This window comes from Doryrhamphus excisus, chromosome 13, assembly GCF_030265055.1.
Source record: "Doryrhamphus excisus isolate RoL2022-K1 chromosome 13, RoL_Dexc_1.0, whole genome shotgun sequence".
In the NCBI taxonomy this organism is placed as follows: Eukaryota; Metazoa; Chordata; class Actinopteri; order Syngnathiformes; family Syngnathidae; genus Doryrhamphus; species Doryrhamphus excisus.
In genome coordinates, this window is record NC_080478.1 from 14281289 (window position 1) to 14308498 (window position 27210).

Below are 27210 nucleotides of genomic sequence, written 5' to 3' on the forward strand. Positions count from 1 at the left end.
TCACGTGACCTGTTTCCGACCAGGGACTTCTGGGAAGTGGTGCTCATGGCAACCACTGTAAATATTAGCCTCCCTCCTCATGCTAGTAGAGATTCTGCGTAAGCGTCAAAGCAGGACAAAATGGCAGGCGTGGCCCCAGTCGAAGACAGTTATTTACAGAGGATAACGTCTATTCAGAAAAGCATGCACCGGAGGTGAGGAGTCTTTTGTTTTTTGTTTTTATTCCACACGGCGACACAACCTGTTAGCCTCCCAGGAAATAGCTAGCCAGTTGCTAAGCTAACCAGGCAAGCTTGGATGGACGTAGTTGTATATTTTTTAATTGCATTCATTACTAAGGGCGTTGTTAACCTATAAATAAGAGCGATTATTGTGGTGAGCAAAGCTAATTTCGTGGTCAAAAGTAAATTAATGGCCAAACTGCCGCGGTAAAAGCTAACAATTTGCTCCTAATTTGGCACATGGACATCGCAGATAAACCTTTTGACGGATCCGTGTTTGTGTAAATGCAGGGAGAAACAAAGGCTGCATTTGGAAACGCAGCTTTTTGCTTACCCCAGTCCTAACAAACGAATGTAAGTTGCATCGATCCAATCAATTCATACTTGAAGTCAACGCCGTTACTTGTTTTACATTATTGAATATCATTAATAGTTGTCGTGCTTCATCCTCATGGTTTTAAAAATATGTTCAATCGGAAATATACCACATGAAAAACCACCCCCATTCCACTTGTCATGCATGTCATGCAATTGCATCGGTTATTGTAACATTGGTAGAATAACTGCTATTGACTGAAAATAACATTTGATTTTAGAACATAACCTTTTTTCATTTAAATCCTTGCTCTTATTTTTTTGACAAGAATCCTTGATAATAAAATGTGTGTGGAATAATGGTTTTCCCATGCCTTCAGCTCTCACATAAAGAGTTATCTCAAGCAAATCTGTGTCAGGGAAGCACAAGCGAAAATGAGAAACCTTGAGCTTTTGAGAGATGTGGAGTGCCTTCGCATTAGCATGCAGCAATACAGTCCAAACCTTTTCCCCTTGCAACAACAAAAGGTAAGCACTCAGACACACAGACACACAACACACCTTCATTGTACACAGGGGTGCATTTCTCAATTGATTTGATTCGGGTGGAGATTATTGTATAAATTCCCCAAATTCTAGAAAACGTGCTGTTTTAATACTGTATATATATATTATTTAAAAGGTGTTTGGTGTAGTAAATCAAATAAATTTCACACACAATTGCCATTGGTTCATTTTACAGGGAGTTGAAATATTTGCACTATTATTTGCAACGGCAATGTGACAGTAAACACTCAAAATGAGCAATTTACCACAACAAGCAAATGTGGGGGGTGGAGGATGGGTGGGCAGTGAGCCAGTCAGATTATCGCTTAAAATGACAGTGCTTGACAATTTAATATCAAGTTAACAAAATTGGCTAATTATGACTCAGAGTTAATTGGCCAATATTGAGATTGTGAAGTGCTCCAGAGGTTTAGTCATTCTCTCCCCTCAAACAGTTGGTGTTATGTGGCCTACCCGCATAAACCCTATGTTGTTTTGATTGGAAGTCAAGGTTAAATGTTGTCTGTCTGTTTACGTGTGAATATATATCTCTCTTACAGGATGAATTTTCAAGTAAGATTGTTAGATTTATGGAAGTCATGAAGACAGCAGGCAACACAAAGGTATAATAATTAATTATGCAACATATTGTCCTTTTTAATTGAATCATAAAACATCAGGGCTAAGAAAGACTTCACTCATTATGTCTCATTTTGTTTTGTCACTTTATGATGAAAGCCTTTTTGCAATTATTTACAAAGATCCTTTAAATCTCCTTCCAGTGGAGCTGCTTGTTAAGATTTTGAATAACATAACACATAATTCAGGGTAAATCTGTGGGAGTCCGCATTTAAACGGTGTGTCAGTGGTGTACAGGTGTCTAATCCTAGCCAGTTCATCTGTACAAGCGACGCAGTTCAAACCCATAGCTGCTTTCTCCCTTAGCTTAAAGCAGTTAAAGCTCTTTTAGATGAAATGTCTAAGACATCTCATAATAACTTGGAGCATGCTGTCTTGAGCAGTCACTTGTAACTGTGCAAAACCACCTCCCATCTTCAGTCTGTCGATATTGTAATGAGTAAAATGGTACCGTTGCTCCATTATGCATACAAGCCATTGGCTGGCAGTGTGCATGTCCCTCAGGCTGCAGCATTCATTAAGGAAAGCTTACCGGGCTGAAAGCTGGAGACAGATGATAACGGGATATGATTTTCATATTTAATACTTTCCTTGGAAGAGCACACGCGTGCTGCAGATTGATAGAAGAATCAATTGCTACTTTAGTGAGACACTTTCTACTTTGCCCTGCAGCTACCGATGGAATCACTCAGCCAAGAAATTAACTTTTCCTCTTTTTTTTTTTTAGCTACTTTGTGGATCTGCTGGGCAGGCTGCATGGTTTACAGTGAATGTTATTAAGCAGCTAACTGTTTGGTATTTAAGACGCTTATCAGAAAAGAAACAGAAGCCATACTTTTTGTTATGTTTGGGGTAGGGGGGGGTTGCCTCTCTCACTCTCCCTCTTGGTGACATTGACATGAATCAAAACTTGTGTAAAGGATTTCTAATAAGATTAAAAGTTAAAACATAGATGGTGAGACATTCTTCTAAAATATGTTGTGAAGAAGTCTGACCTTGGCCCGAACATGTTTTACTCATTCAAATTCTAAAGTGGATATTTACAATACTTGAGATGAAAACTCAAAATAGAATTCATTAACTCGACTTAGAGATCTCGCAAGTGCTCCGTCTTTGTAATTTCAAAAATACACACTATTGCGATAGTATTGGTTAATACGCTTTTTTTATATTTACAGCTGAAACCTATCCAAGATAACTGCAAGGATCACTTGGTCCTTCACACAGCAAAGGATTTTACAAATGGACCTGTGGTCATTTCGAGGTACCACCAAACCTCCAGTCCAGGGTCCAGTGTACCTTCACACCAAGCTTTGCAGCGTTCACTGTCACCCGGTCGAAGCAAAAGACAACCAAGTGGCCTTTTGAAGGACTTTAGAGTTGTCAGAGAGGATGCAACCGCCAACCCAGCACATTTATCAGATGGCATTTCAGCTTCAGATAATTCTCCCAGTGTCTGTAATATGAGTGACAAACATTCAAGAATGTCAGCAGCGCTCCAATCTTGTCGTACAACAATAGTACCTGACAACGTGTGTTTTGCGAATGAGGACGAACAAGAACATGCTCTCGTGGTGACCTTAAAGAGTCCCCAGAAGAATACATCTAGAGGCAGCACCAATAACTCAATGAAGCTCAAGAATCCCCCTGCTGAAAATACTAACTCCGGAGAGATTGCTCCTCAAATGCCCTTAATGGAAGATTCACTGAGAGGTTTTAGCCATTTGATGCCTGAAGCCTCCTCTGGAAGAAAAACAGAAGATGTCTCAGGTTTGAAATGTGCATTATTGTTATATTTGTACTTTGGGTTTTTCCTGCTCTGGTTTGCGTTTATGACATTTTTTTAAATATTTATACGTTTCTCTTTGTGTCCATTCAGGCAGATCTGGGAGTGTCAGCTCAAGCTCTGATGTGCAGTTGTCCGAGAGCAGTGTGAGTGACCTGTCCATTTCTTTGACACAATCTGAGCCAGAAGATGATGATCCTGAAAGCGAAGGAACTGAAAAAAATACCCACTCGGAGGGAAGCTGGTGTGGCCCCGTCACTACCCTCAACTCTAATGGCTCCAGGAACACACCTCACTACAGCCACAAAATGTATGTAACATTTTATTTAGTATTCTTTCACAAACAGAAACAAACATTTTGATTATATTTTTGAAATTTCTTTTCCAATGCTGTACTACAGTGGGCTATTAATGATAGGAGTGTGAGCAGTCCTTGCCACCATCACGTAGGCTGACAGAGAGGATTGTAGGAGTCACGGTACACATGCCACCATGCTCGGTGTAGCTCAGCAGCAGTGGTGGCAGTGACGCATCTTACACACAGAGAGAGAGAGAGCGAGCGAGAGCTCAGGACCTGCCACCAACCATATTGGCGTAATCCATGATAATGCTGTAACAGAGCAATTTTCTGCTTGAGAGACCTCAGGAACTCCCCAGTGGAGGAGGAAATTTGTGGCACCATAGTGTGTTCTGGAGGGTGGGTATGTGGCCAGCACTTACAGCCACAAATCCTTAGTGTGATGATGGCCTCTGAATTGAAGGATCATTTTGGAACGGTTTAACCACAAAGTCAGTGAAAAGACACAGTAAAGTTAAATTCAGCTCGCCAATGTACACTTCGGAACGGTAAACCTTGATTTGGCTTGTGTTTCCATCATGGAGATAGCTGTTAGGTAAATAGTGTAATGGTATGCAATGGAGAATGCATTGAATGATGCACAGAAGACAAAAGACAACCATTGAGGACATCTATCATTTTTGTATTCTTTGTCTTCAGCTGTCCGTTTTATTTATTTGGAACAAAGTGTGTTATTACGTGCTTTCTATTTCATTCCTGCTGTTGCATGGAAGTGACAATTCTCTGTCAATCAAAATCCTACAGTGTGTCTAGCTTGTCTCTTTAATTACCTGCAGTTTCCCAAATGGTACCATATTTTCACACAATCCCTTTTACAATCACAACAAATACAAATATAACAACACTACATAGTTGAAACTGGGCAAATCGCAGAGCCTACAATATGGCTTTTAAAATAGAAGAATTAAACAATTTGTTTTGTATACGCTCTTGCCTTATGCATCTTTACTGTTACTATATTTGTAAAATAAATGGCACATGGTTATATTTACCCTTTGGAAAGTACAGAATATCTACTTGAGCATTACTGTTTCTGTGTGGTCTGCTGTACTGTTTATAACATGACCTCAATAGGTGCCACAGTTTGCCTGTGCAGGGGCGACAACGGTGGGGGCTGCAGCTTTCATTGTTAACACCGAGGGCTTGTGTGTATGTGAAGAAAACCAGAAGCTTTGATGTAAAGCTCCGAGAGCATCCAGTCTCCATCCTCTCCCTCTTTTCTTTCATGTTCTCTGAGGTTAGAGTTTATATCGCTCCCTCCATTCAACCGGCAGTCGGGGAAAACCAAGCCTGGGCAATTCATTAGATTATCCCATTATATTTTTCTCCTGCATGGCCAGGGTGAGTGAGGGTATATGTCTGAAATATCCTCAATTTTTCTTCCAGAAGCATAATGGTCAAACTGCTCTCCAACATTTGGTCCCTGAACTGTGTGATGGCTTTGCTTGATTCGGGATTGGTCTATAAAAGTAACATGCTTTCAAAACGGTGCTGTTTTTTTTTTTTAATTTATGTATATTTTTTCACAGTGAAAAAATGGCATGCTGACTTTGCTGTGAAATAATTACTTGTGGTTTATTTAAAGTGTACGTCATGAGATTCCCCACTGACACCAATCACTCAGCGGTGAGACCTTTGTCCCTTCGGAGTCTGCACCATACACTGTAGAGCAATATCGCCACATCCAGCCCGACCTCTTCCTACAAGCTAACAGTACACTCTTGATAATGTTGGGATGCGAGTAAACAGCGGCATGAAAGTGAGGTTGACGACCCTGACACTAAAGCTGTCAACAATACAATGACAGCGAGAGGTTTGTGGAAAAACACAACTCATTCACTTTATAACACTCTAAAGGAGTTGTTCTGAAGAGCGTACACAAATAAAGTGTATAGAGAAAGATGACTATTTCAAGGCCTACCCTGATGATAAGCTACAATAAATAGGGCTTGTAACGCAGACGGTGTATTAGTGAATGTTACGCTGGCTTAATCAGGATGTTACCGGGAAGCAACCTGCAAAAAAAAGGAGCAATTGTTAGCTGACCCTTAACCCAATAGCCTATTACAGATTGTCATAAATTCCTTTTGGTCTATGTTATGCTGGGGGTCTGAGGATCTCACGGCTTGGGGTTCCAGGGGCAATTCAAACAGGGCCACCCAGCGCTTACTGCTCAAGAAAGAGATGGATCGACAATATCCACATGCATTAGGCATTCATCTCTCATTTTGGACCCGATTGAAGCATAAATCTCTCAACAAAAAAAGCCCACCTTGCCGTTTTTTTTTAGTGGCCTCTCAATTTTTTATTATTCATTGTCATATGATATTTCACGAAGTAATTACACTATAAAAATTAAATTATTGACACAAAGGATATAATAGGCAGTAGAAATAGGATTATTATTCCTAACAAAATGTACTCAACACATTTCTTTTGCTCTCTTAAATGTTAATTTTTTCCCCAGACTCTCCCGAGAAGGACTCTTTAAACTACTAGACTCCATTGAAGAGCGACTCTGTGGTGAACAGACAAGGGTGTACAGAGATGTTTCATTTGATGGAAGACAACTCATTCGAATTATCAGGTAAATGACTTCCAAGCAGATCACATTATAACCTACTTAGCTTATCCAAGCATAATCTGATCTGCATATAGAACATAATGAGCATGCTGCGAAAACCAGAGCCAGGAGCTCTCAGTTTAGTTAGTTACCACTCTCGTCGTCATATCTTCATTTCTGTGGTGCACATCAGTCTTGGTAACCCTGATGAATTGTTATTAGAGTCATTACACTGGGCTGGTTCGCCATCATCAAATGTCTTGTTACAAAGCATATAAAGTCTTACATCAATTGTTCATCATAGAAAGCACATATTCTCACATTTCCATCGTGTGTCACCAACTCCAGTTATGTCTGTGATATTGTGTGAAAACGTGCACTGATGTTAATAGTGTATTAGCGTCTGTGTGAGACGTGTTACCATGAGCTGTCGTATTTACTCCATGTACGCCTGACCCGTGGTATATTGGGCTCCATGGCAATAACTGACTGCTCTGTATATTGAACAGCCTTTGTAACAGTGGAGCGAGCTTGAATGAGGAAGACCTTGAAGCATGCGGTGCAGTGGTGCTTCATGAGCTTCAGAGGTTGTCATGGAGCACAGCGAAGGGCTGCCTGCTACCACAGGAGCTTGTGAGTGCACATCAGTCTACCCGTGAGCATATTACTGTCAGGTAAGGGTCCTGAGAATTGACAAAGACCAGTTTCAATATTTTGGATTAGATATTTGTGTTTTTCTCCCTTATCAACAGTCTTGTTTTTTTAGTTTGGAAAAAGATCCCAATAGGATTAATTTGTACTGGCTAGTTTTATACCTAATTTGTTCTTTGCGTTAGTCAAAACCTTTGAGAGGTAAGAAAACATTTTTGTTAGAATGTTAGAAGTTAGAATGTGTTAATATTTTTATTAAAATAGATAAGTACAGCTTTAAGTTCCATTTGTAAAAGTGGACAGCTGTACAGTCTAGGTGAGACAAGTTTGATGACAGCCCGAATGTGTTTATGAATTTTTGTTTGACTAGACTGTGGAGGAGGAGGTGTACTTTCAACAGACGCCGCCATTCAATACAGTCTCCCTTGTCCATAAATGTAAAGGTCATTTTTTGTGCCACTTCCCGCTTGTAACACACGGGTGAATGTCATGAGTAAATTAAAATGCCCTATCTGCGACTTGCAGTCCTTTAGATAATGAGTATTTACTCGTCCGCTGAGCCAAATCCATGCTTTGCTTCAGTAACATATTGATTTCGCTAAGACCTTTTCTGCTATATTTTCAACCTAAAGAAAGGTGTCCATTCTTGCCGTTCTCTATCCTGCAGTGATGCCTATTAGCACTTTTGACCTTTTTATTACATTTTAAACCAGGGGCTATATTGCAGTCTGTGGTGCTTTGTAATTAATTTGAAATTGTCAATGAGGCACAGTAATAACATATATAAATATATATATTTAACATGTTTTTGTATGTTCTCCCATAATGTAATGTAACCAACTTCAAATTTGGCATCCTCCTCTTCTGTTTATTCTCTTAAGAAAGCATCTTTTTTTGTCTGTCAAACACTGTACCTAACCACCACCCCCCACACTCACCACAGCCTCCATGCTGATGCCGCTCAGCTGTGGGATCGCTGGTTCAAGCACGCCCTTCTGCTTAAGGAGAGCCGTGTCCTCAGCGCTGAGCGCTTGGTCGAGCTGTTCACGCCATTGCTTGTGGAGCGCCATGCAACGTACAGCCACCAGGTAGCGTTGGAGTCACACACATTAGCAGTGCACACACAAGTGGGCGGTGACACGCTTAGAAAAACCAAGGTAAACACAGACATGTATTACCGCAGCAGTAGAATGACTTCTACTTCATCTTTTGAAAGGGCCTTTTTTGCGCACGAGCGTGTGTGTGCGTGTGTGCGTGTGTGTGTGTGTGTATATTTTAAGCTTATTTCTTTGAGTGTTTAGGGACGAGGGCTGTCGTTAGGGAACCCTCTTTGTGTCTGGTGTTTGATGCCAAGCTCTGGCTGCCTCCTCATCAGATTGCTCCACACATTGACCCAGACGAAAGGGAAACCCTGACCCATGTGCTAATGGCAAATTACACCCTCTGCTTGCCTTCTTTCATCTCATGCGGCATATTCATCTGAAAAGCACTAGCTTTTTGTAAATTTGGCATAAAAGTGAAGCTGGTCCAGATTCATAGGAAACTCATTTGAAATATCTTCATGAGATTGTTTCCAACTCTCATTGACCTTATTTCAATCATGCATACCCAATTACCACTTTATAGGTCAATAATTGAAATACTTGGAAATTGTAAATTTCAACTACGGGCAATTATTGCACTTCTGACTACCATGTTTTCTCCATTGGCAGGGAGAAACTATATTTCTATATTCTATATTTATATTATTACTTTGTCATGATGAGACATATTGGGTGCATTTTTAAAACACGACTGAAATTCTGAAACATGTTTTCTTATGTGATGAAAGTTAAAATAATGGACGAAATAAAAAAAAATTCACTTTGACACTGTTATATAATACAGTATGTCATGCAGACCTGATCAAAATTTTACGACCAGTTGGAAAAATATCCAGAATTTACCGTGTGACAAAAGCTTTTATTGAAAACAACAATTGAACTGTTTATCAGCTGATCAAAGGTTTAAGGACCATCACTCAAAAAATTACAGAAAACTCTCTATTTTATTGGGAACATTGCTCCAAGTGGTTAAGATGACTTCACCAAGGGCATCATCTGTCTGGAACCGATGGCCATTTTTATCATAATTTTCCCTTGCCATTCATCCCCAAATGTTCTCGATGGGATTTAAATCAGGGGAACATGCGGGATGGTCCAAAAGAGTGATGTTATTCTTCCTGAAGAAGTCCTTGGTCAAGTTATACCACACAGAACAGGGCCCCTCAGTCATGAGTCGCTGCAACATCTGCACGTAACCAACCACCATTTGACGACCCTGCACCACCTGAAGCTCCAGTGTCCCACTGAATGTAAAAGCACCCCAGATCATGATGGACCCCCCTCCACTGTGCCGTGGTAGAAAGCATTTCAGGTTGGATCTCCTCGTCATGCCAGTAACGTTGGAAGCCATCTGGACCGTCAAGGTTACATTTTTTTTATCATCAGGTAATAAAACTTGTTCCCATATTTCAATGTCCCATGTTTGATGCTCCCTGGCAAAGTCTAAATGGGCGTTTTTGTGGTGTTGAGGGAGACAAGGTCTTTGAATTTTTTTTTTTGAACCCCTTTTCCCAGAGATGCCATCTGATGGCAATTGTGGGCACCAGCAAGGACCTTAATTTGGATCAAAGACTGCCCTGTGTCTTGATGGACAGCCAATCAGATCCTCCGGCTCAGCATCGGTGTAATTTTTGGGGGGTCTACCACTTTTTTTTGTTCCTTATGCTCAGGATCTTTAAAAAAAAGTAGATTGACTGTCTTACTGCATCCAACCTCAGCAGCAATGGCACGCTGTGAGAGGCCTTGCTTATGCAGTTCGACGATCCAACCACGTTCAAGAAGAGAAAGCTTTGTAGCTTTAGCCATCAGGAGGGCATGACCATGTGAATGCCTGACAGAAAATCACAATTGTGAGCAGATTTTGGCTTGTGGTCTTAAACTTTTAATCAGGTGAAAAACACCCCATTTCAATTTATTATTATTTTAATTTCAAGTTCCAAATGTTTTTTGCATATTGTAGCTCTACCTCATTAAGGTCCAAATGTGCAAAATGTATTTTAACTGGTCTTTGATCAGGTCTTGTGTATACAGATTATACTGTGTGTTTTGTAGACGCTGTATCACTGGGGTTCTTTTGCCATAAACTCTTGCTTCAATTTCTTGGACACAGTCGGAAAAGGCAAAGAAGGAAACTGTAGAGCCTCTTGAAAATATGAACCAACAAAAGTAAGAGAGGCACTGCGATCTTCATCATTGTGTCTCCATGCATTAGGGAAAGGCTGACTGAAACGCTTCCTCCCACTTTATCTCTCACTTCATTCGCGTCCTCCATTTCCCGCTTTTTATTCCTCCCTTTCCCAGTCTCTCCTGTCGTCTACTGCTTACTTTCCATAAACGAGCGCAAACAAAAAATTTCATTCACGTCCATGGCGCATAGCCTCGCCACTCTGGAAAATGGGAGCACGCAGCTCGCATGGACACCAAGAGGCTCTTTGAATATTCAAGTGCTAACAGTTGCATTCATTGATATTTAAAATGCTGTGGGTATCCAAGAGCTCTCATCCTGTAATACATTTGATAAAATCTAAGTTAAAAAGGAACAAAGAGTAATATCTGGGACAATGATTAAGACAATATTTATTGTGCATGAGCATCAAATACCAAGTGACAAACTCAGACAGTTTTTTTGTCTCAGAAAATGTACATGAAAGCATGTACATTTGTCAATCTTCACCACTCATAACAAATAGAATGTCCTTTTGCTTTGTCACCGTCAGAATCCTGATCATCACTTCATATCAGTTCTCATTTAAGGTCGCAAATGGGCACATGATGCTGAAAGGCGATCTTTGATGACGGAAGAGAGATGATGTCGATGGCTGGATTTAATACAGGGTAAAAGGAGAAAAAGGAAATCAGTGGCATCGCCATTCTCCACATCTTGTGGAACAGCTCCTCTTAATTGTGTACCCTCATCTCCCCAGAGATAAGAAATTCAGCTGGAGAGGGGGAAAGAGAGCAGTTTGTCTCAATACTCTCAGCCAAGAGGGGAGATATGCGGAACGTGTTGCACATTAACGCCAGGGTGATTGCATTCTTTGGGCGCCTCTCTAATCTCATGGATGAGAAGAGAGAGAGAGAAGAAAAAAGAAAAGTGTGATTGAGAGGGAAAGCAGGAGCAAAAGTGTGCAAAATAATCTTCTTTTGGTTTAAACTATTGAGAGAATTTGACCATATTTCCTCTCGGTGTTAATTATACACTAACTGCAACTTCACCTCTGTGCGAGCAGCCGTGGCCAAAATAAATGAAATGTCTCATCGGACTGAATTTAATTCAACATTTCCTTCACTGAATGGGTGCAATTAACAATTTAGTTTTAATTTGTGCTGCTTGCAGGCCAAAGTGCTGCTGAGGACACTTCTGACCCGGTCCAGTGAGGAGAGCCCCTCAGCAGATGATGAGAATGACTCGTCTTCTTCTTGTGGCCTTCGTTCTCAAAGTGGAGATGCAAAGCCTCCCAGTAAGATCCAAAAGCAACCGCTCAAAGGTTAGGAAATTATTTTAATGAAATTCTTCACACAGCAAATGTATTTGAATTTAAATTTATAAATTTACATTTTCATAAAATACAGACATAAATATATGTTTATGGCTAAAGAAAATTACTAAGCAAGGATCACTCCATATAGACTTACATACAGCAATGTAGATTTTTAAGAGGTACTGTAAACTTGGACTGTTTCTATATATGCAAAATAACCCGTTTTTTATGAAAGAAGTCAATTTGGCCATTGAGCTTTTTTTTTTTTTTTATGAATACCACTGCCTGGTTTTCATACGGCTCTTTATTCTATTCAGTGCTAAATAAAGACCCTACATTCCCATTTCCATCCCCTCGCTCCCTTTCTCCCTGCCACTGCTTCTCTATATGTGCTTCTATTTCTTCTAGAACTACAAAGTGCTGAAGAGGACAGCCAGGACGAAAGCCCCGTGGAAAGTGTTCCTATTAGAGGTAAAAAGGCATTGCCTATGTCCCAGCATTCACACTTTCCTTATATGGGGGTTTGTTTGCTTCCCACTGCAGTGAATAATGGGCTCTTTTACGCAGTGGTGGTAGCAGCAGGATCAAGGTGGATCCAGGGTCAAAGTCCCACCTGAAGAGTGCAGCTAGTTCTCTCTAATTATCTCAGAGAAAACCCGATTGCCGTGTTTTCGCCTCGGTCTGAGGCATTTTTGGAAAAAAAAAATTTGCCGATTCATTATTCCGGCATAATGTGCTCTGCTTTAATTATTGGGCTGCCAGAGGGGGTAGTGCCAGAGATCTGTCCTAGGTTCTCATTATCTTCTGGACAATGGTGCAACAATGCAGCTGAACTTGTAAAGCCATCCTTGAAGCAGTTGGCGTGGCCATCCCTCTGCTGCTCCTCTGAAATGTAAAGCAACGCTATACCCCATGGCGACCAGATTTCCCACCGAGTGTTTCATGTGTGTGCATCCCTAAGGTGCGTAGCCTGGGAAATGAGTCAGTTTGTTACGCTTAATCAAAAAAGCCATAAACAGTAAAGAAAGAAAATGACCGTGGAAAAAAAATATGCTAAATATTTTTCAAGGAAAAAGCTTTGTTGCAGCCCCCAACATCAATGCCTTAGTCTATTGATGTGATTACATATACTGACGATAACGGTAGACATGTTTTTGGATTGTGAAATTAAGTGTGAGTATGTTTAAAAGCAGTACTTTATTTGTGAAAAGTTGATGTGAAATATGTTCGTTTGTTTTTCCTCACCATCAATATTTTCCTTGGGTAATTTTACTATGGAGATCAATTTGCTCATGTTTGCCTCTGTATAACATAAAAAATAAAAACGTAAAAAATGCTACAAAAGTCAATCAAAACTTTGGATTTCAAATCTTGGCAAAAATAGTTTTATCTCCAGCTTACCGTTGGCTTTTTTATGATTTTTTAAAATTAACTTTCTTTCATAATATGACTTTTTTTGTCAACTTTTTTGCTTTTTTCAGCCTGTTTTTGCTGTGTTTTTTAATATTCTTGTTTAATTGTATTTTAGAATGTGTTGAGGGACAAAACAGCGGCGGGCACACTTTGGACACCCCTGTTTTGTCCCACACTCTGTGACGGTTTAAGACTCAGCTACTGGAGCATATCTTGACAAACAGAGAAACCTCTGAAAGTAGGAAACCTGGCTTTTCAGTAAATATTTGACTGACTGTCTGTCTGTGTGTTTTTGAACAGAGACAAAAGCGTATCAGTTGCTTAAGCTATCAGCCATGCAAGAACGGCTGCAGAGTTCTGAAGAAGAAGAAGAAGAAGAGGAGGATGGCCATTCAGGTAACAAACGTTGGAAAGAACCTCCTCCCTGACCTACAACCTTATCGTGGTGGAGGAGTTTGTGTAGCTCGATGATCCTAGGATCTAAGTTGTCGGGGGGCAATTCTTAATGCTCCCTTGCTCATGGTCTGTATGCTGGAGTTTAAACTGGTGAACAAGAAGGTATTTTCCCTCTGCCTTCAGGTGGGGGAACAGGTTCTGACTGTTTGCATTTATGTGCCAAACGTTCAGAGTTCCTGCCCTTTTTGGAGTCCCTAAAAAGAGTACTGGAGAGTACTGGCTGGGTGTACCCCCACCCTGAGCGCTAAGGCATCTGGTTTAGTGGCTGCAGGATTGGGTTTCTTCTTTTTGCATATAATATGGTCCTGGTGGCTTCATCAAGCTGTGACCTTCAACTCTGACTGGATCAGTTCACAGCTAAGTGTGAAGTGACCTGGATGAGAACCAGCACCTGCAAGTCCGAGTCTATGGTTGTCGCTCGCTTCATGTCGGGGACGAGATCCTGCCCCAAGTGTAGGATTTTAAATATCTCGGGGTGTTGTTGAAGAGTGAGGGAAGGATGGAACGTGAGATCGATAGGCAAATTGGTGCAGTGTTGCGAACGCTGTATCTGTTCATTGTGGTGAAGAAGGAGCTGAGCTGAAAGGCAAAGCCCTCAATTTACTGTACGATTTGTGTTGCTACCCTCACCTATGGTCATGAGCGTTGGACATGATCGCAGGTACAAGCAGGCCGATATGAGTTTCCTCCGTAGGGTGGCTGGCCTCTCCCTTAGAGATAAAGCAAGAAGTACTGTCATCCAGGAGAAATTCACTCCTCCTCCACATTGAAAGGAGCCAGATGAAGTGGCTTGGGCATCTGGACGCCTCCCTACAGAGGTGTTCAGGACATGTCTGACCAGTAGGAGGCCTCGGGGAAGACCCAGGACACGTTGGAGAGACTATGTCTCTCAGCTGGCTTGGGAACATCCTCAGGATCCACCAGGAGGATCTGATGGGGAGTCTGGGCTTTGTTGCTGGGTTTCGAATGGATTCGAAACCCAGTTCGATGGATCTTGGAAAGAGCTGTTGAGGCTTGAGAAGTTGGATGTTGTTTGATTTTGACAAATGCTGGCCAACTATAAAATCACATCCACAAAATGAGTTATGTAATGTATTGCTGGGCAGAGATGCTGGTATTGTTGGATAATAGTTCACTTCAAAAATAATATAGTGTACAGTTTCCTCGGTTAGTGTTGACCAAACAGTGTTCACTTACACTAATCAAACCTTACATCTTTTCAGCGGGTTTTATGAAGTCGATATGGCTTATCATTTCATCATGGACAGAGAGGTTCGCTCAAAGTTTTCATATGAATATGCCGAAGTAGATTAGCTGGTGATGACAGCCTAATTAAATTGTTTTATACAGCCATGTTTGCTCTTTTTAAGGAATAAATCATGGCCGTGAAGTGGACCTTGGGAGGGCCAAATGCTCCTCAGATCAAGACCCTTGCCGACGGTAAGAACATTGTTGTTATTCAACGGGCCACAGGAAATGGGCCACCAGACACCAAAGTGGTTGATGTACATTTGCATGGCCACTCTCAAAATTCCCTGTTCATTTCCATAAGATCAAGGGGGCACCACCCATTAACTCGCTCATAAAGACAAAAGGCCCCTAAAGCCCCTCTCACTCGCTGTTTGCTGGGTTTTTTTTAAATCAAAATCAAAACAACAACCACAAGCTAAATTGGTGACACCATCTTCAGGCTCGTCACATGAATGTAAACATATCATGTCAAGAAGTAGGACAAAGGGCAACTACTTTCCAAGAAGTGCGGACTAGAACAAGCGTCCTTTCATTTTTCACCCATCAAACTGCTCAAATCACAACCCTAAGTGGACGGTCCAAGAACATCTAATGGTAAACAGCCTCACAGAATCTAACCGCAATGCGCTTACATTTGAATATCAACACGACTTCATCAAATCTGCAATTGCCTATCAGGTCCTCAGAGTACCTCTTCACCACAAAACCCATTTGGGATCCTATAATGGCTGCGTAAACGTTATGAGGAATAATCTTCTCTGATTTCATGTGATTACTGGGCACCATGCTGATACTAGGGCTGAAGGCTGTATGTCCCCGGCCTGGCAAGCAGGCGCTGCAGTCTGCCTATTAGCCAAGGGAAGGGCTAATGGGCTGACTCTATTGTGGTCCTCATAGCTGCTGATGTCTGCCGCTGCCAAGCACGGTGTACGGACCACCCTCTTTAATAAACATGAGCCAATTTCAGACCCAAACCCTCTCAGAAGTTGCCTGTCTCCGTGTCATTAATTTACACCGGGAGTCCAAAATGTGTGGTTAAACAAAGCTCATATAACGAAAAATTGAGAATTCTGCTGAAGAGTATATGATGCAGCTTGTATACAAGATAAATTGAAGAATTGCGTGTATCTATACATGCTCATATGCTTGACCCTCTCATTTCTCTGAGGTTACGAAGCAGTGCCAAGAGGTGCCACCTAACATCATCCTCTGGTCATACCATTGATTTTCTTGTCTTCTCTTGGATGTTTAGCTTTAAGCGGTCCACTTACTACTGTCTCGTCTTGCACTTTATTGCATCCACAAGTGGTCTAGAAGCCCTGCACTTCAGCGGAAGCGTAACACTGCAGGATGCTCTTGCCCCGCTTCTTTCTGTGTCGCTCTGTCACTCTTTGCCCTTTCCCCATCTTTTTTCCCCTCCTGTTCCATCCTTGTGTGTTTTTTTTCTCTTTGCCGTCTCCTTCCTTCTTAATTATTTGCTTTGTATTTTGTCAGCGAGCTGATGAGTGACATCAAAAGGAGGCTGAGGCTGGACTCAAAATACAAAAATGTCTCCTTCCTCTGTGTTGTCTTAGACAATAATTATGATTTGTCAGTTAAGCTTAGACTATAGCAGAGAGGATTGTAGTTTAAAGCCGAGGCTTTGGTGCAAAAAAATGCATTTATGGCTCTTTGTGAGGCTCCTCATTATGTGTGGGCCTGATTCATTAAGTAATTGGTTTGCAGTTGTTTACATGAGTATTAAGGCCTTCTATTCAGGGCCTTTGAGAGATACATTGTGCAAATGTTGCATGTTATGAATGCAGAATGAGAGGCAGGGGGCCAGTCCTATTGGCCAAACACTGCACTCGGATAAAAAGCGAGAGAAAAGCACTGGGTGCTGCTTTGCATAGCAATGACCGGGGCCTTAATAAGCTTTACAGATTAAATACATGCAGTCTATACAAGATGCAGAGAGATACTCTTAACACATTTATATGTGCTCATTTCACTATTATTGAGTTTGAGAGAATTGAGGTCTTTCATATTCTTCCGCCCCCCCCCTCCCTATGTCTTCCTTGCTCTCCCACACAGTATTTTTCAGTCAGATACTTTTATAGAATGTGTGTATTGTACACAACTGGTGGGGAAGCAACTGATCTGCAACATTTATGAAGGATTTGTCCATTACAAATCTTTTGCTCTCTTTTTGAATGCTAAAGTAAAATCACTTTGTGGTTGAGTGAGGATGAAAAGAATAATGCACGACGGAGTGAGTCTTAATAAGCAGCTGCACTCCATGTAAAGACCACTTGTTCCCCTTTGTATGCAAGTGCATGCCACTGCTTCCTCTCGTGCACAGACACATTGTGTTCCTTTCGTCTGTGCACATTTCAGAGGCCACACCTTTTTTTTATTTAGCTATTTCAAATACCTATTTTTTTTTTATTTCTCCTTGTTTCTGATTTGTAAAAAAAAAAAAAATCTGCAACACATGGCTACACACACTCTCTCACACAAGAAAAAGATCCTCTTGCCATCAGGTGGCGTTATGATTGTTGCGCCTGCTTGACAAAAACCTTGACTCAACAATTAGTGGTGTACAGCTCTCCCTTGGACAACAGGATGTGCTCGAGCATTCGACCCCAAATCACTCAGAGTGTAAAAAATCAGAAGCGCTCTCTTTCCCCGGTGGGTCAGCGCTGTGTGTTGATCTCTGATGGCTCACCGGGAGGAGGGGGGAAAACGGGTGAACCAAGAGAAAGGGAACCAGGGAATGGGAGGTCCACAGATGAGAGGCACAGGGAGAACAAGTCCGGATCATAGACAAAGATGAAGGGCAAAATTCTGTACTAAAATATGCATGGGATTTTAGTGAATAACTAAACTGGCTGAAAATGCTGTTTTGTTTGAATATAATTTAGTATTTTGACCCCTGGTCAGTGCCGTTGTGTCTCACAAAGAAGTTTTAAGCCAAGACAAAACGCTAAAGGTTGCTGTGGGCAACCTTTTCCACTTCCACCAGTGGAGGTCACTCTCATACGGTGTCTGTAAACAGTAAAGAATTGATGTACATGCTTCTTAAAATTACAAATATCAGCCACATTATTAGGTAAACAAGCACAATACAGCATCCGTTATTTTGTTAATGTGAAGTCTGCTTTCACAAAGATAACAATGCTCACTTCACCTCGGAGGTTTTATTTTTTTCATTGTCATACTAGACATTAAAATAGCATTATTTGGAAAAAATAATATTTTTTTCTACAGTGTTTTTTATTAAATTTCCTTGAAATATGCAAGTGTATCTACTAATACAATGTTATGTCTTATGACTGTATTAGCTTGTGCCATTGTTTTAAAAGCAGTAGGATGCAGTGGTGTTAAACACTGATTACATTTGTCTTATTATTAGGTCAACCACTGGGTAAGTTACACAAGCAGTCAAGCACTAGTGGGACTATCCCCACTAGAATGCATTCATTCAGGAGGACTGTCTGTTGTGATCACTGCTGCTTCATCCCAGTTGCAGTACCCACTTGTTGCCAGCAGAGAGCACTGACATGTTAGAGTGTTCCCACTCACATTTGCCTCTCACTTTTTCCCCCCAATGAGGGCGACATCCTGCTGTCATTCAGGCCTGCTGGAGTACATTGAACCATAGCCTAAACAATGTTTGTGCGGGGGGGTCATAGCTGGGCTGGGAGTAGGAGTTGATGGGAATGATGAGGTGATGGGTCTACCTTTACCTTTAGACAAGCGCTGTGCAAAAGTGCTGTTGAGCTATTAACATTTGTGTGTGGGTGGCAGTAGCTTAAAAAAGCTGGTGTAAACAAAAGCATTTTTCTGCCTTTCAGTCTCGGAAAGCCAGTGTTTAATGCTTTGTAAGCATTATTTCTGCCAAGACCTCACACCCTCTAATGTAGAATTATAGCATAATCAATACCATAAGAATAAAACCTGCAGAGCTTGTGGTCTTGTGAATTGTGTATTGTTTGTTTTGATGGGTATATGCACTGGTAATGTTGCGGTACATACAGTTGGTGTTAAGTTCAATGCCCAAATTAAAGGTTTTGTCAAATTATGCCACATGATTAGGTACATCTCCAATATTATAAATATACCACACATGTAAGAACAAAAACACCAAATTGCATGCATTACATCTAGTTCTACACTTCTGCAACTACAGCCATTATATTCAAATGACTTCTCGCTGTGTCATTTTATAGTATTTATTCTTCCATTTAACACATTTCGCCTCCTGAGATTACACTTAAATACAAGTGTAATGTTTGTACATCAAAACAATGTGGATATACATATATGATATCCAGACAATACCTAAAATACCATTGATTTATTTCTATCCACTGCAATTATGGGTCATATAGGACTCCACCGCCATAATACAAACACAAAGAAATGTTAAACACGAGATAAACAACAATATGAAGCAATTGCAAAGGCCACACAAAGAGCATGAAAGTGTGTCAGGAAAAGGACATTACAATAGCTGTAATTTACATCATTTTTCACATTATATTCACCCTTGTCTATACTGGAGATTGCAAAGCCAGTGGCCAGCCCAGTCTTACATATTCAGATCATTGCCTCAATTAAGAGAAACTTGACAGAATATGTACTGGCATAAATGTTTACAAAAAATGGAATTTTAGATCGCACGGGTCACATTGAATGTGAGCTCTAAATGGTAATAGCCCTGTCTTGAAATCAGCTCTATCCTTTTCTGAAGTGGAACAGCTGATAGACCAGCTGACAAAGCGAGGAGCGGGATTTCTTTTTAACTTCAACAGTGTATTTGTGAACCATCACAGTTATTATTTTGTAGAGGAAGTAGAGGAAGTAATTGTGCAAATTATCACTGCATATTTCCTGCACAGTGGTCTCGTCATCAGTCGCCCTACACTTATATGGGGGGGTTATAGTTCTATTATTTACTTTAATGACTTTGGATGGAAAACGGATCTCTTTGACGTATTACGCTCCCCCGCCTAAAGCATATATTAATACAGTACATGACTGCAGAGGAATGATCATAACATGAAAATGTGTTTTCTTTCATTCTAATCATTTGGTATCAGAACATCTGTCCATCTAACTTAATTAATCACAATGACTATTATACATCTCAAGCTTTTATATCCAAATCATTTTGGATTTGATTGTTAGTTTAACAAGGATGCTCACCATTACAATTAATAGTTAATTCCCTTTGCTTTTTACAACAGTCCAAGAGAATAAACAATGTAGGATCTAGGATGTTGAATAATCGTTACTCAGTAGAACATGTTTATTTTTGATACGTGACTTGCTCCTCTCCCTCCAAATCCTCCTGCTTCCTCTACATTTGGTGTTCTCCTCTGATTTTGGATCAATATTGCAATTAAATTGACTTGTAATTGTTAGTTATGCAGCTGAAACTAATCTATTTGCCATTGTTCACTCACAAGCTAAATGTACAATCCAGGTCATAGACCCAAATATGTGCATAAATGTGTAGGGATTCACTGTATGTGCATTGCGTCCATATAAAATGTGTCTAAGGTGTTAACAATCAAGTGCTTCACTGTGGTGCCATGATGGTGGGCGCCATCTCCATCACTGGAGAAATGAAGCTGGTCATCATTGAAGGCCAAACTCCATCCACCAAGATGGCAATGCACACCTTCACAGAGCAGTTAGAAAGAATAGAGTAGTAGTATGCCAGCAGTTTTTACACCAACCCAACTTAGCATTAATGGGATCAGTTTAGACATATTGGTGTTTTGGTGTTAAGTGACCAACACAACCAAGTTGACTGAATTGTTTGTTGAGGAGTGGAATTAAGGCCATCGGTGGTGTGTGACCAGCATGCAGTGGAGGTGACATGTTGTGACTGTGTGTCTTCACGCATTGTCAAGACTCCTGTGTGTGAAAATAATACTTTTAATAATTGCCAGTACATCTTTTTGGTTCATTACTGATAAGATTTCAGTAACCAATCCATCAAAGAGCATAACAACAAAGAGACAATAGCAACAGCAGAATAACCCACTTGGCATTCTGTAGTGAAGATTAAAAATAGCATTACTGCAACAGAGAAACACTCAACGAAACACAAGTTTAAAATTGTTCTCTTAAGTTCATGAATTGTGAACTATTTTTCACTTTTTAAGCAGATGTTTATTTCACATTCAGCATGTAGTTTGAGCAGAAAAGAAAAAAATACCTTAAAGGGGACCTTTTTATGCTCATTTTTTTGTCCTTTGTATTGAGTTGTGGACTCCTGTCGAGCAGCTACACCCAATAGCCCACACAGAAAACCGAGATCTAGATCTTCCAGAATCTGCACCTATTCCAGCTCTTATTTCCTTGGATTTCCAAAATAGTCTTAATTTAATTTATTCCGCTCGCTTCCGGGCATGGCCACTATGCTGGTCCCACTCCCAAGCGCTCCCAAGGACTTCCGGACTACTGCCGAACCCCACTTTGTAATTTTGTTAGTGTAGGAGTTGATAATAAATACTTTGGAGAGCTACTTGAAAAGTGGTTAGGAGCTACTGGTAGCCCATGTAGTTCCAGACAATCTTGGCACAACATCGGTAGTAGAAATGTGGTCATTATACATTTTTTGCGGGACTACCTGTGTTTCAAAAACACTCGGGGAGACACTGAGATTGTGCTGGAAAAGGCTATTAGCAACTCCACACACTGGTGAGCTTGTAATTTGCATGTATGCAGGCAAGACACTCCCTCTGCACACTCTATAAAGCTACACAAACAACTGCTTACTTACACAAAATAAACATAGTTAGGACACTGATAAATTAAACTGTTAATAATAGCTTGCGCTTTCGACTCTTCAACATGACCAGACATCAGACTTGAGTAACAGTTTGATGATGGATAGTCCAGCTTTGCCCGTGTTCTCTTCACCTGGAATCCGAGCATTCAGACCTATCGCAAAGTTATTTCAGCACTCACCTTCAAATGTGCAAACCTCATTATTTGGCATCGTATAACACAAGAATACAACATTCTAACAACATTTATAGGTCAGAAAAGTGGGAAAAGCATGATACATCCCCCTTTTAAATGTTTTGTGAAATTGTATTCTAATATGAATGTAAAGATTGTTTCCTTGTGATTGCACTGACTGTATGGTGCAGTAAGCAATCTGCTTGGTTTAGAAAGGGCAATTGTATCTCTTTCCATCTTGAGTGGTGTAAAGCACCAATATATAGTTTGGAGGATAGCAATTGGAATGTCGCCAAAGCAATGATTTCCTCATGCTCAATGTAACGCTGCATGTGCCAAGATTTAACCAAGGCACAGATGAAAAGATGAAAGTAAGTAAGAGGATGACAATCAAAAAGGTCACGGGTATGAAGTGATGCAGATGGAGGAGTACATGATTGGTTGAAACTCTGCATCTTTTCATTTTCCTCACAGTGCAGATGTAGAAGATGTACAGTACATGTATAAATCGTATACAGGGTGGGCGGGCCTTATATAGGAAAAATAATCATTCACGTTGGGCATGTTTCGAAAACACTTCGTCTGGTACGTCTTTGGTGAGCTTGAGGTTGTGCTTGTAATGGTGTCTGTGATACATTCCTTGAGATGATTTATATCTTGTATCTTCACCTGATATACCATGGCCTTCAAGTGCCATGGCCTCCAGATACAACCTGAAACAAAACAATATATACATTATATATTTTCCTATGCATGTAAAAACTTATGTCCCACCCTGTAGACAAGTTTTCTAACCTGGAAGATGATGAGGTTAGATTGAGGGATTGTGAATGGGCTTTGTGATGATGTAAATGAAAGAGAAGGCCTTTAAAATTGGAACCGAGGGCCTTATTGCATATGCATTGAGTTAGATCAAAGCCGTTTCGGAGGTCACACATTTACATAGCAATATCAGCCAAGCTATGGGAACCTGGCAACCTCCGGGTTTGGACTGTCTTTCAATGGAGGGCCTTGTGGACGTCCATTGCTACAATTACAACAGGAGTCAAGGAAGCCCTCTTTGCCTACTGTTCAAGCTTTTACTGACATTTCAGAAAATACATTAATAAATTACATTACTATTACATTCTTCTTCTCTTTCAGAACTACTGTACTACTGTATTTAAAAAAAAAACTGTCTTTGTGTTTATAGGAAGAACAATGTGAACCCAAAGATTTATTCTGCTCTGCAGTCAAATGGTAAGTACTGTATACAAAACCACACTGTAGGTGGAACTACCCTGACTGTGGTGTCATCTCACTTGAAAACTTTTGCAGAATACATAATGCATGTAAAAAAAAAAAAATCACACTTTGTAAAGTGCTCTTGCCAAGTGCTTGGAGTAAAAAAAACAAACTATTATACCTGGAAAAAAATGTAAATTCTATATATTTATATTTACATACATAGTTTCATGTTCAAATTTGCATGAATGTTGCATTTTATGACCAATGTTCTGGTATTAGAGTTTCAGAATTAACACAAGATAAAAGTAATCACTTGTGGTTGTGAGTGTTACTTTTCCATCCAGACAAGGAGGTAAGACTAGATTTAAATGCATTTTTTTTACTCCAAAAGCTGAGGAAACATCAGTACTGATTAGTACAAAAACCCTCTGCTACACTCTTTGTGTGTGTACGTTACACTTTGACATCGCTCTACTGTAACAGTGGCGGCACTTGAGAGTGCAACACATCCGTCATAGTCGTTAGAATTATTTGTAAAGACATGGTGTCAAAAGAGGTTAATTGCGTGGGACAGATGAAGACAAAGAGGTTCAATATATTAAATGACTGAATTATAAGCTTCACACGAACACCAGCGGTTAAATTAGAATTTTCTCATTTTCTCTCAAACGAGCTATCTATGCTTTTTGAGGACTTGTAAACCAAAAATCGACCTTGAAGCTAAATCCCTTTTACTGAAAACAGGCTTGTACAGTATGTTGGTCTGCAAACACTAATCCTCTAATCAGACGCAGTGTTGCTCTGATTTTTTAGCCCCTCTTAAATATCAGATGAAAAGAAAGCAAAGACTATTCGTTACCAGATTGAGGAGTTTACTGATTTGAATAAATGGAGCCAGATTATTAGTATTAATTATTTCCCATTTAATTATTAATATTAAGCACTTCAGCCTCACAGTCTGAAGGTCCATGTTCGAATATCTGTTTGAGCATCTTGCATGTTGTCAAAGTGTGTGGGTTTTTTCTCCAGGTATGCCATCTTCTTGCCACATTCTAGAAACATGCATAATATTTTTAAATATCACATTTGAGAGGATGAAATCAGACAATATTTACATTTTCAAATTAAAAAAATGATTAATCAAATACCAAAATAGATGTCAATTAATTGGATCAGCAATGAATCACCGATTCATTGATTAACAGTAATTGTTGAAGCACTAGTGCAATGGAAGGTGCACATTTAGCTTGAAACATGGGTGATAAAAAAGCCTAAAGTGGGAAAAACATTTAGCTGCATGAGAGGAGCATATAAAAGCAGCTCAGTTTGGTGCAATGCAATTCTCCATCCAAGAAGAGGGAGTGAGACAAAAAAGATTTGGAACTTAATTAAAATAATAATAATAAACTGAAATAGGTTTTTCACCTGATCAAACGTTTAAGACCACGGGCTATAAAAGCCTAAATCTATAAAATTGTAATTTTCCATCAAGCATTTACACCGTCATGCCCTCCTGATGGCTTAAAGCGAATAAGCTTTCTATTCTTGAATGTGGTTGGATCATCGAGCCGCATCAGGCCTACCACAGCATGCCATTGATGCTGAGGTTGGATGCAGTAAGACAGAAGTACACCCGAAAAAATTACACCTGCACTGAGCCGGAGGATCCGATTCGCTGTCCCTCAAGACAAAGGCCAGTCCTCGACCCAAATGAAGGCCCTTACTGGTGCCGACTACAACAATTGGACAGCAGTTGTGGGGAAAAGGTTTCAAAAACAAAAGACAAATTCAAAGACCTTGTCTCCTTCAACTCTACAAAACTGCCAGTTTAGACTTTGCCAGGGAGAATCAAACATGGGACATTGAAAGGTGGAAAAAGGTTTTATTCCGTGATGAGAAAAAAATGTAACCTTGACGGTCCAGATGGCTTCCAACGTTACTGGCATGACGAGGAGATCCAACCTGAGAAGTTTTCTACCCGGAACAGTGAAAGGGGGGTCCATCATGATCTGGTGAGCTTTTACATTCAGTGGAACACTGGAGCTTCAGGTGGTGCAGGGTCGTCAAACGGTGGTTGGTTTCATGCAGATGTTGCAGCGGGCATCCCTCATGACTGAGGGGCCCTCGTCTGTGTGGTAAAAGGTGGCTTTTTCAACAGGACAACGCTGCAGTTCATAATACTGGCTTGACCAAAGACTTCTTCAGGGAGAATAACATCACTCAACATGATTTAAATACCATATAGAAACATTTGGGGATGGATGCAAGGGACGTTTATAAAAATGGCCATCAGTTCCATACAGACATCTTCACCACTTGTAGCAATGCTCCCAATAGCCTCCTGGAAACACTCGCATCAAGGAAGCCCAGACCAATTTTTGAAGTGATTAACAAGAACGGTAGAGCTCCTCATTACGGAGTCCTACTGAGAATTTTTTATTTTATTTTTTATTTTTTTCAGTCTTAAACTTTTGAAATAGGCTCATAAACAGCCTATTTCAATTCTTGTTTTCAATAATTACTTTTTCAAATTGCTTTTTATCACACTCCCCTTCTTTCTTTTGCATATTGTAAACCTCATTAAGATCCAAATGTGCCAACTTTTTTTCAACTGGTCTTAAGATATTGATCAGGTCTAAGTATGGTTACATTTTTTGATCTGAAGGTTTACTTTGGCTTAAGCGCATTCAAATCCGAGAATACTTACAAGGTGTTGATTCAGTTGCAGTGTAACTTTGTTTTTTTTGTTTTTTTTCTGTCTTATATAGCACTGTGGGGGGACTCGGATGACAGCAACTCTGAGATTGAAGCAGCTTTGCGTCCTCAACATTTCAACAACACAAAGGACAGCGATGACACAGATGACTTTTATAACTGACATTAGGCGGGAGATGTGTTTTTGACAAAAAAAAATGTGTTGATATCAAAGCAGCAATTCACACATATTTGCTAATCCATCCATTTTGTGTAACTTCTTCTTACTAGGGTTGCAGGTATGCTGGAGCCTATCCCAGCTGTCTTCAGGCAAGAGGTGGAGTACAGCTTTATTAATGTATATTACTTTATTACATCTCGATCACTGTATTAGTGGTTTGCATTGTAAACTCCTGAAAACCTAAAGTTGACAACTCACATTGGGTAAAACATGTTAAGAGTTGCTCAACACTCTGATGTTAACCCTGCTTCAGTCTCTTTATCTGAACAACTCTCCCCGCTCATAATAGCAGCTCGAAATAGATTAAACAGATTTTTTAAAGCGATTTGTTTGCACTAGGCTAGAAATCATGCATTTTGAATGCCGCAAGCATCTCCGAGTGCTCTGCCTCCAGCATGCTCGAGTGTAGTGATGTGAGTCACCTGTGAAATGACAAAAACACAATGGCCACTCTGCACGTTGCCACACAACCTGTGAACCTCCTGAAGAGGCCCGTCCCTCCGCTTCTCCTCCTCCCCGTCGGGGTACAAAGTGTTACCACAAGCAAACTCCAATTGTTAGGACCAATTTTGACCTGTTATGATTACATCTGCTTTTTAATTGTTGAAATTAACATATATTTCCAGTTTGTTTGTATGCGTACATGCATACATCATTTGAATTAATACCAAATGTGCTTTATTCCATTTTATTGTACTTCTGTGTTTGTATTTTGGCCAAACTGCTGCGAAAACGCAAAGTTTTACTTCCTGGTAATTGTTGTTGAAATGCTGTTCTTTAATAAAATTAAAAGGCAGCATTTCATATGACAATAGGAAGTGTCATGTCATCTTTCACTGTTGTAAAGTGAAAGATGACATATTAAAGGAAATATTGCATTATGATGATAAATTTGTGTATGCGGTTAATTGGCTTCCAGACCAAGCCATTATAAGTACATTTCCACAAAGTGGGATCCCTTTTTTATGAATGGAATATTTCCATAGTTATGGCCTTTAAAAGTAAACCCTGTTTACGATCTTCTAAATATTTTTTTAGGTCAATCTGTCCAATCCACTTTATTTGAAAGTACATGTTGAAGTACATTTTATAAACAGTTTCCAAAGTGCTGCAACAGATTGATTGATTGTTTTGATATGAATGTGTGGATTACTGGAAGTGATGTCTGGGGTTCAGAGTTTAAGTGCATTACGGCCGCAACAGTACCCCCTGTTATTGTATGATTATTATGTTATTATTTTTGTGCCTGATAATTCCAACCAGAAATAAAATCCTGTTGTTGCGGCAATCAAGTCTGATGCCTT

General features: G+C 40.2%; 1 protein-coding gene across 2 annotated transcripts; it reads left to right on the top strand.

Moving 5' to 3' along the window:
* The first annotated feature begins 45 nt into the window (after positions 1-45).
* kiz (kizuna centrosomal protein) lies at positions 46-27210 on the top strand. 2 transcript variants are annotated; one of them, XM_058090961.1, is made up of 15 exons: positions 81-194; positions 513-575; positions 917-1064; positions 1643-1705; positions 2900-3491; positions 3601-3817; positions 6333-6452; positions 6938-7102; positions 8023-8167; positions 11520-11670; positions 12073-12135; positions 13378-13473; positions 14904-14973; positions 22937-22983; positions 25740-27210. In XM_058090961.1, exons 1-15 carry the CDS (start codon positions 121-123, stop codon positions 25847-25849), a joined length of 2124 nt encoding a protein of 707 aa, XP_057946944.1. In that variant the 5' UTR covers positions 81-120; the 3' UTR covers positions 25850-27210. The 2 variants fall into 2 exon arrangements, with proteins under 2 accessions (XP_057946945.1, XP_057946944.1); XM_058090962.1 differs by lacking the exon at positions 513-575 and having other exon boundaries at positions 46-194.

What these genes read in the sequence shown, in the direction of transcription:
- kiz (XM_058090961.1), top strand. Translation starts at nt 121, where the DNA reads ATGGCAGGCGTGGCCCCAGTCGAAGACAGTTATTTACAGAGGATAACG. An exon ending in CCCAGTCCTAACAAACGAAT is followed by an intron (nt 576 to 916) that starts GTAAGTTGCATC and finishes CCATGCCTTCAG; the next exon opens with CTCTCACATAAAGAGTTATC. An exon ending in CCTCACTACAGCCACAAAAT is followed by an intron (nt 3,818 to 6,332) that starts GTATGTAACATT and finishes TTTTTTCCCCAG; the next exon opens with ACTCTCCCGAGAAGGACTCT.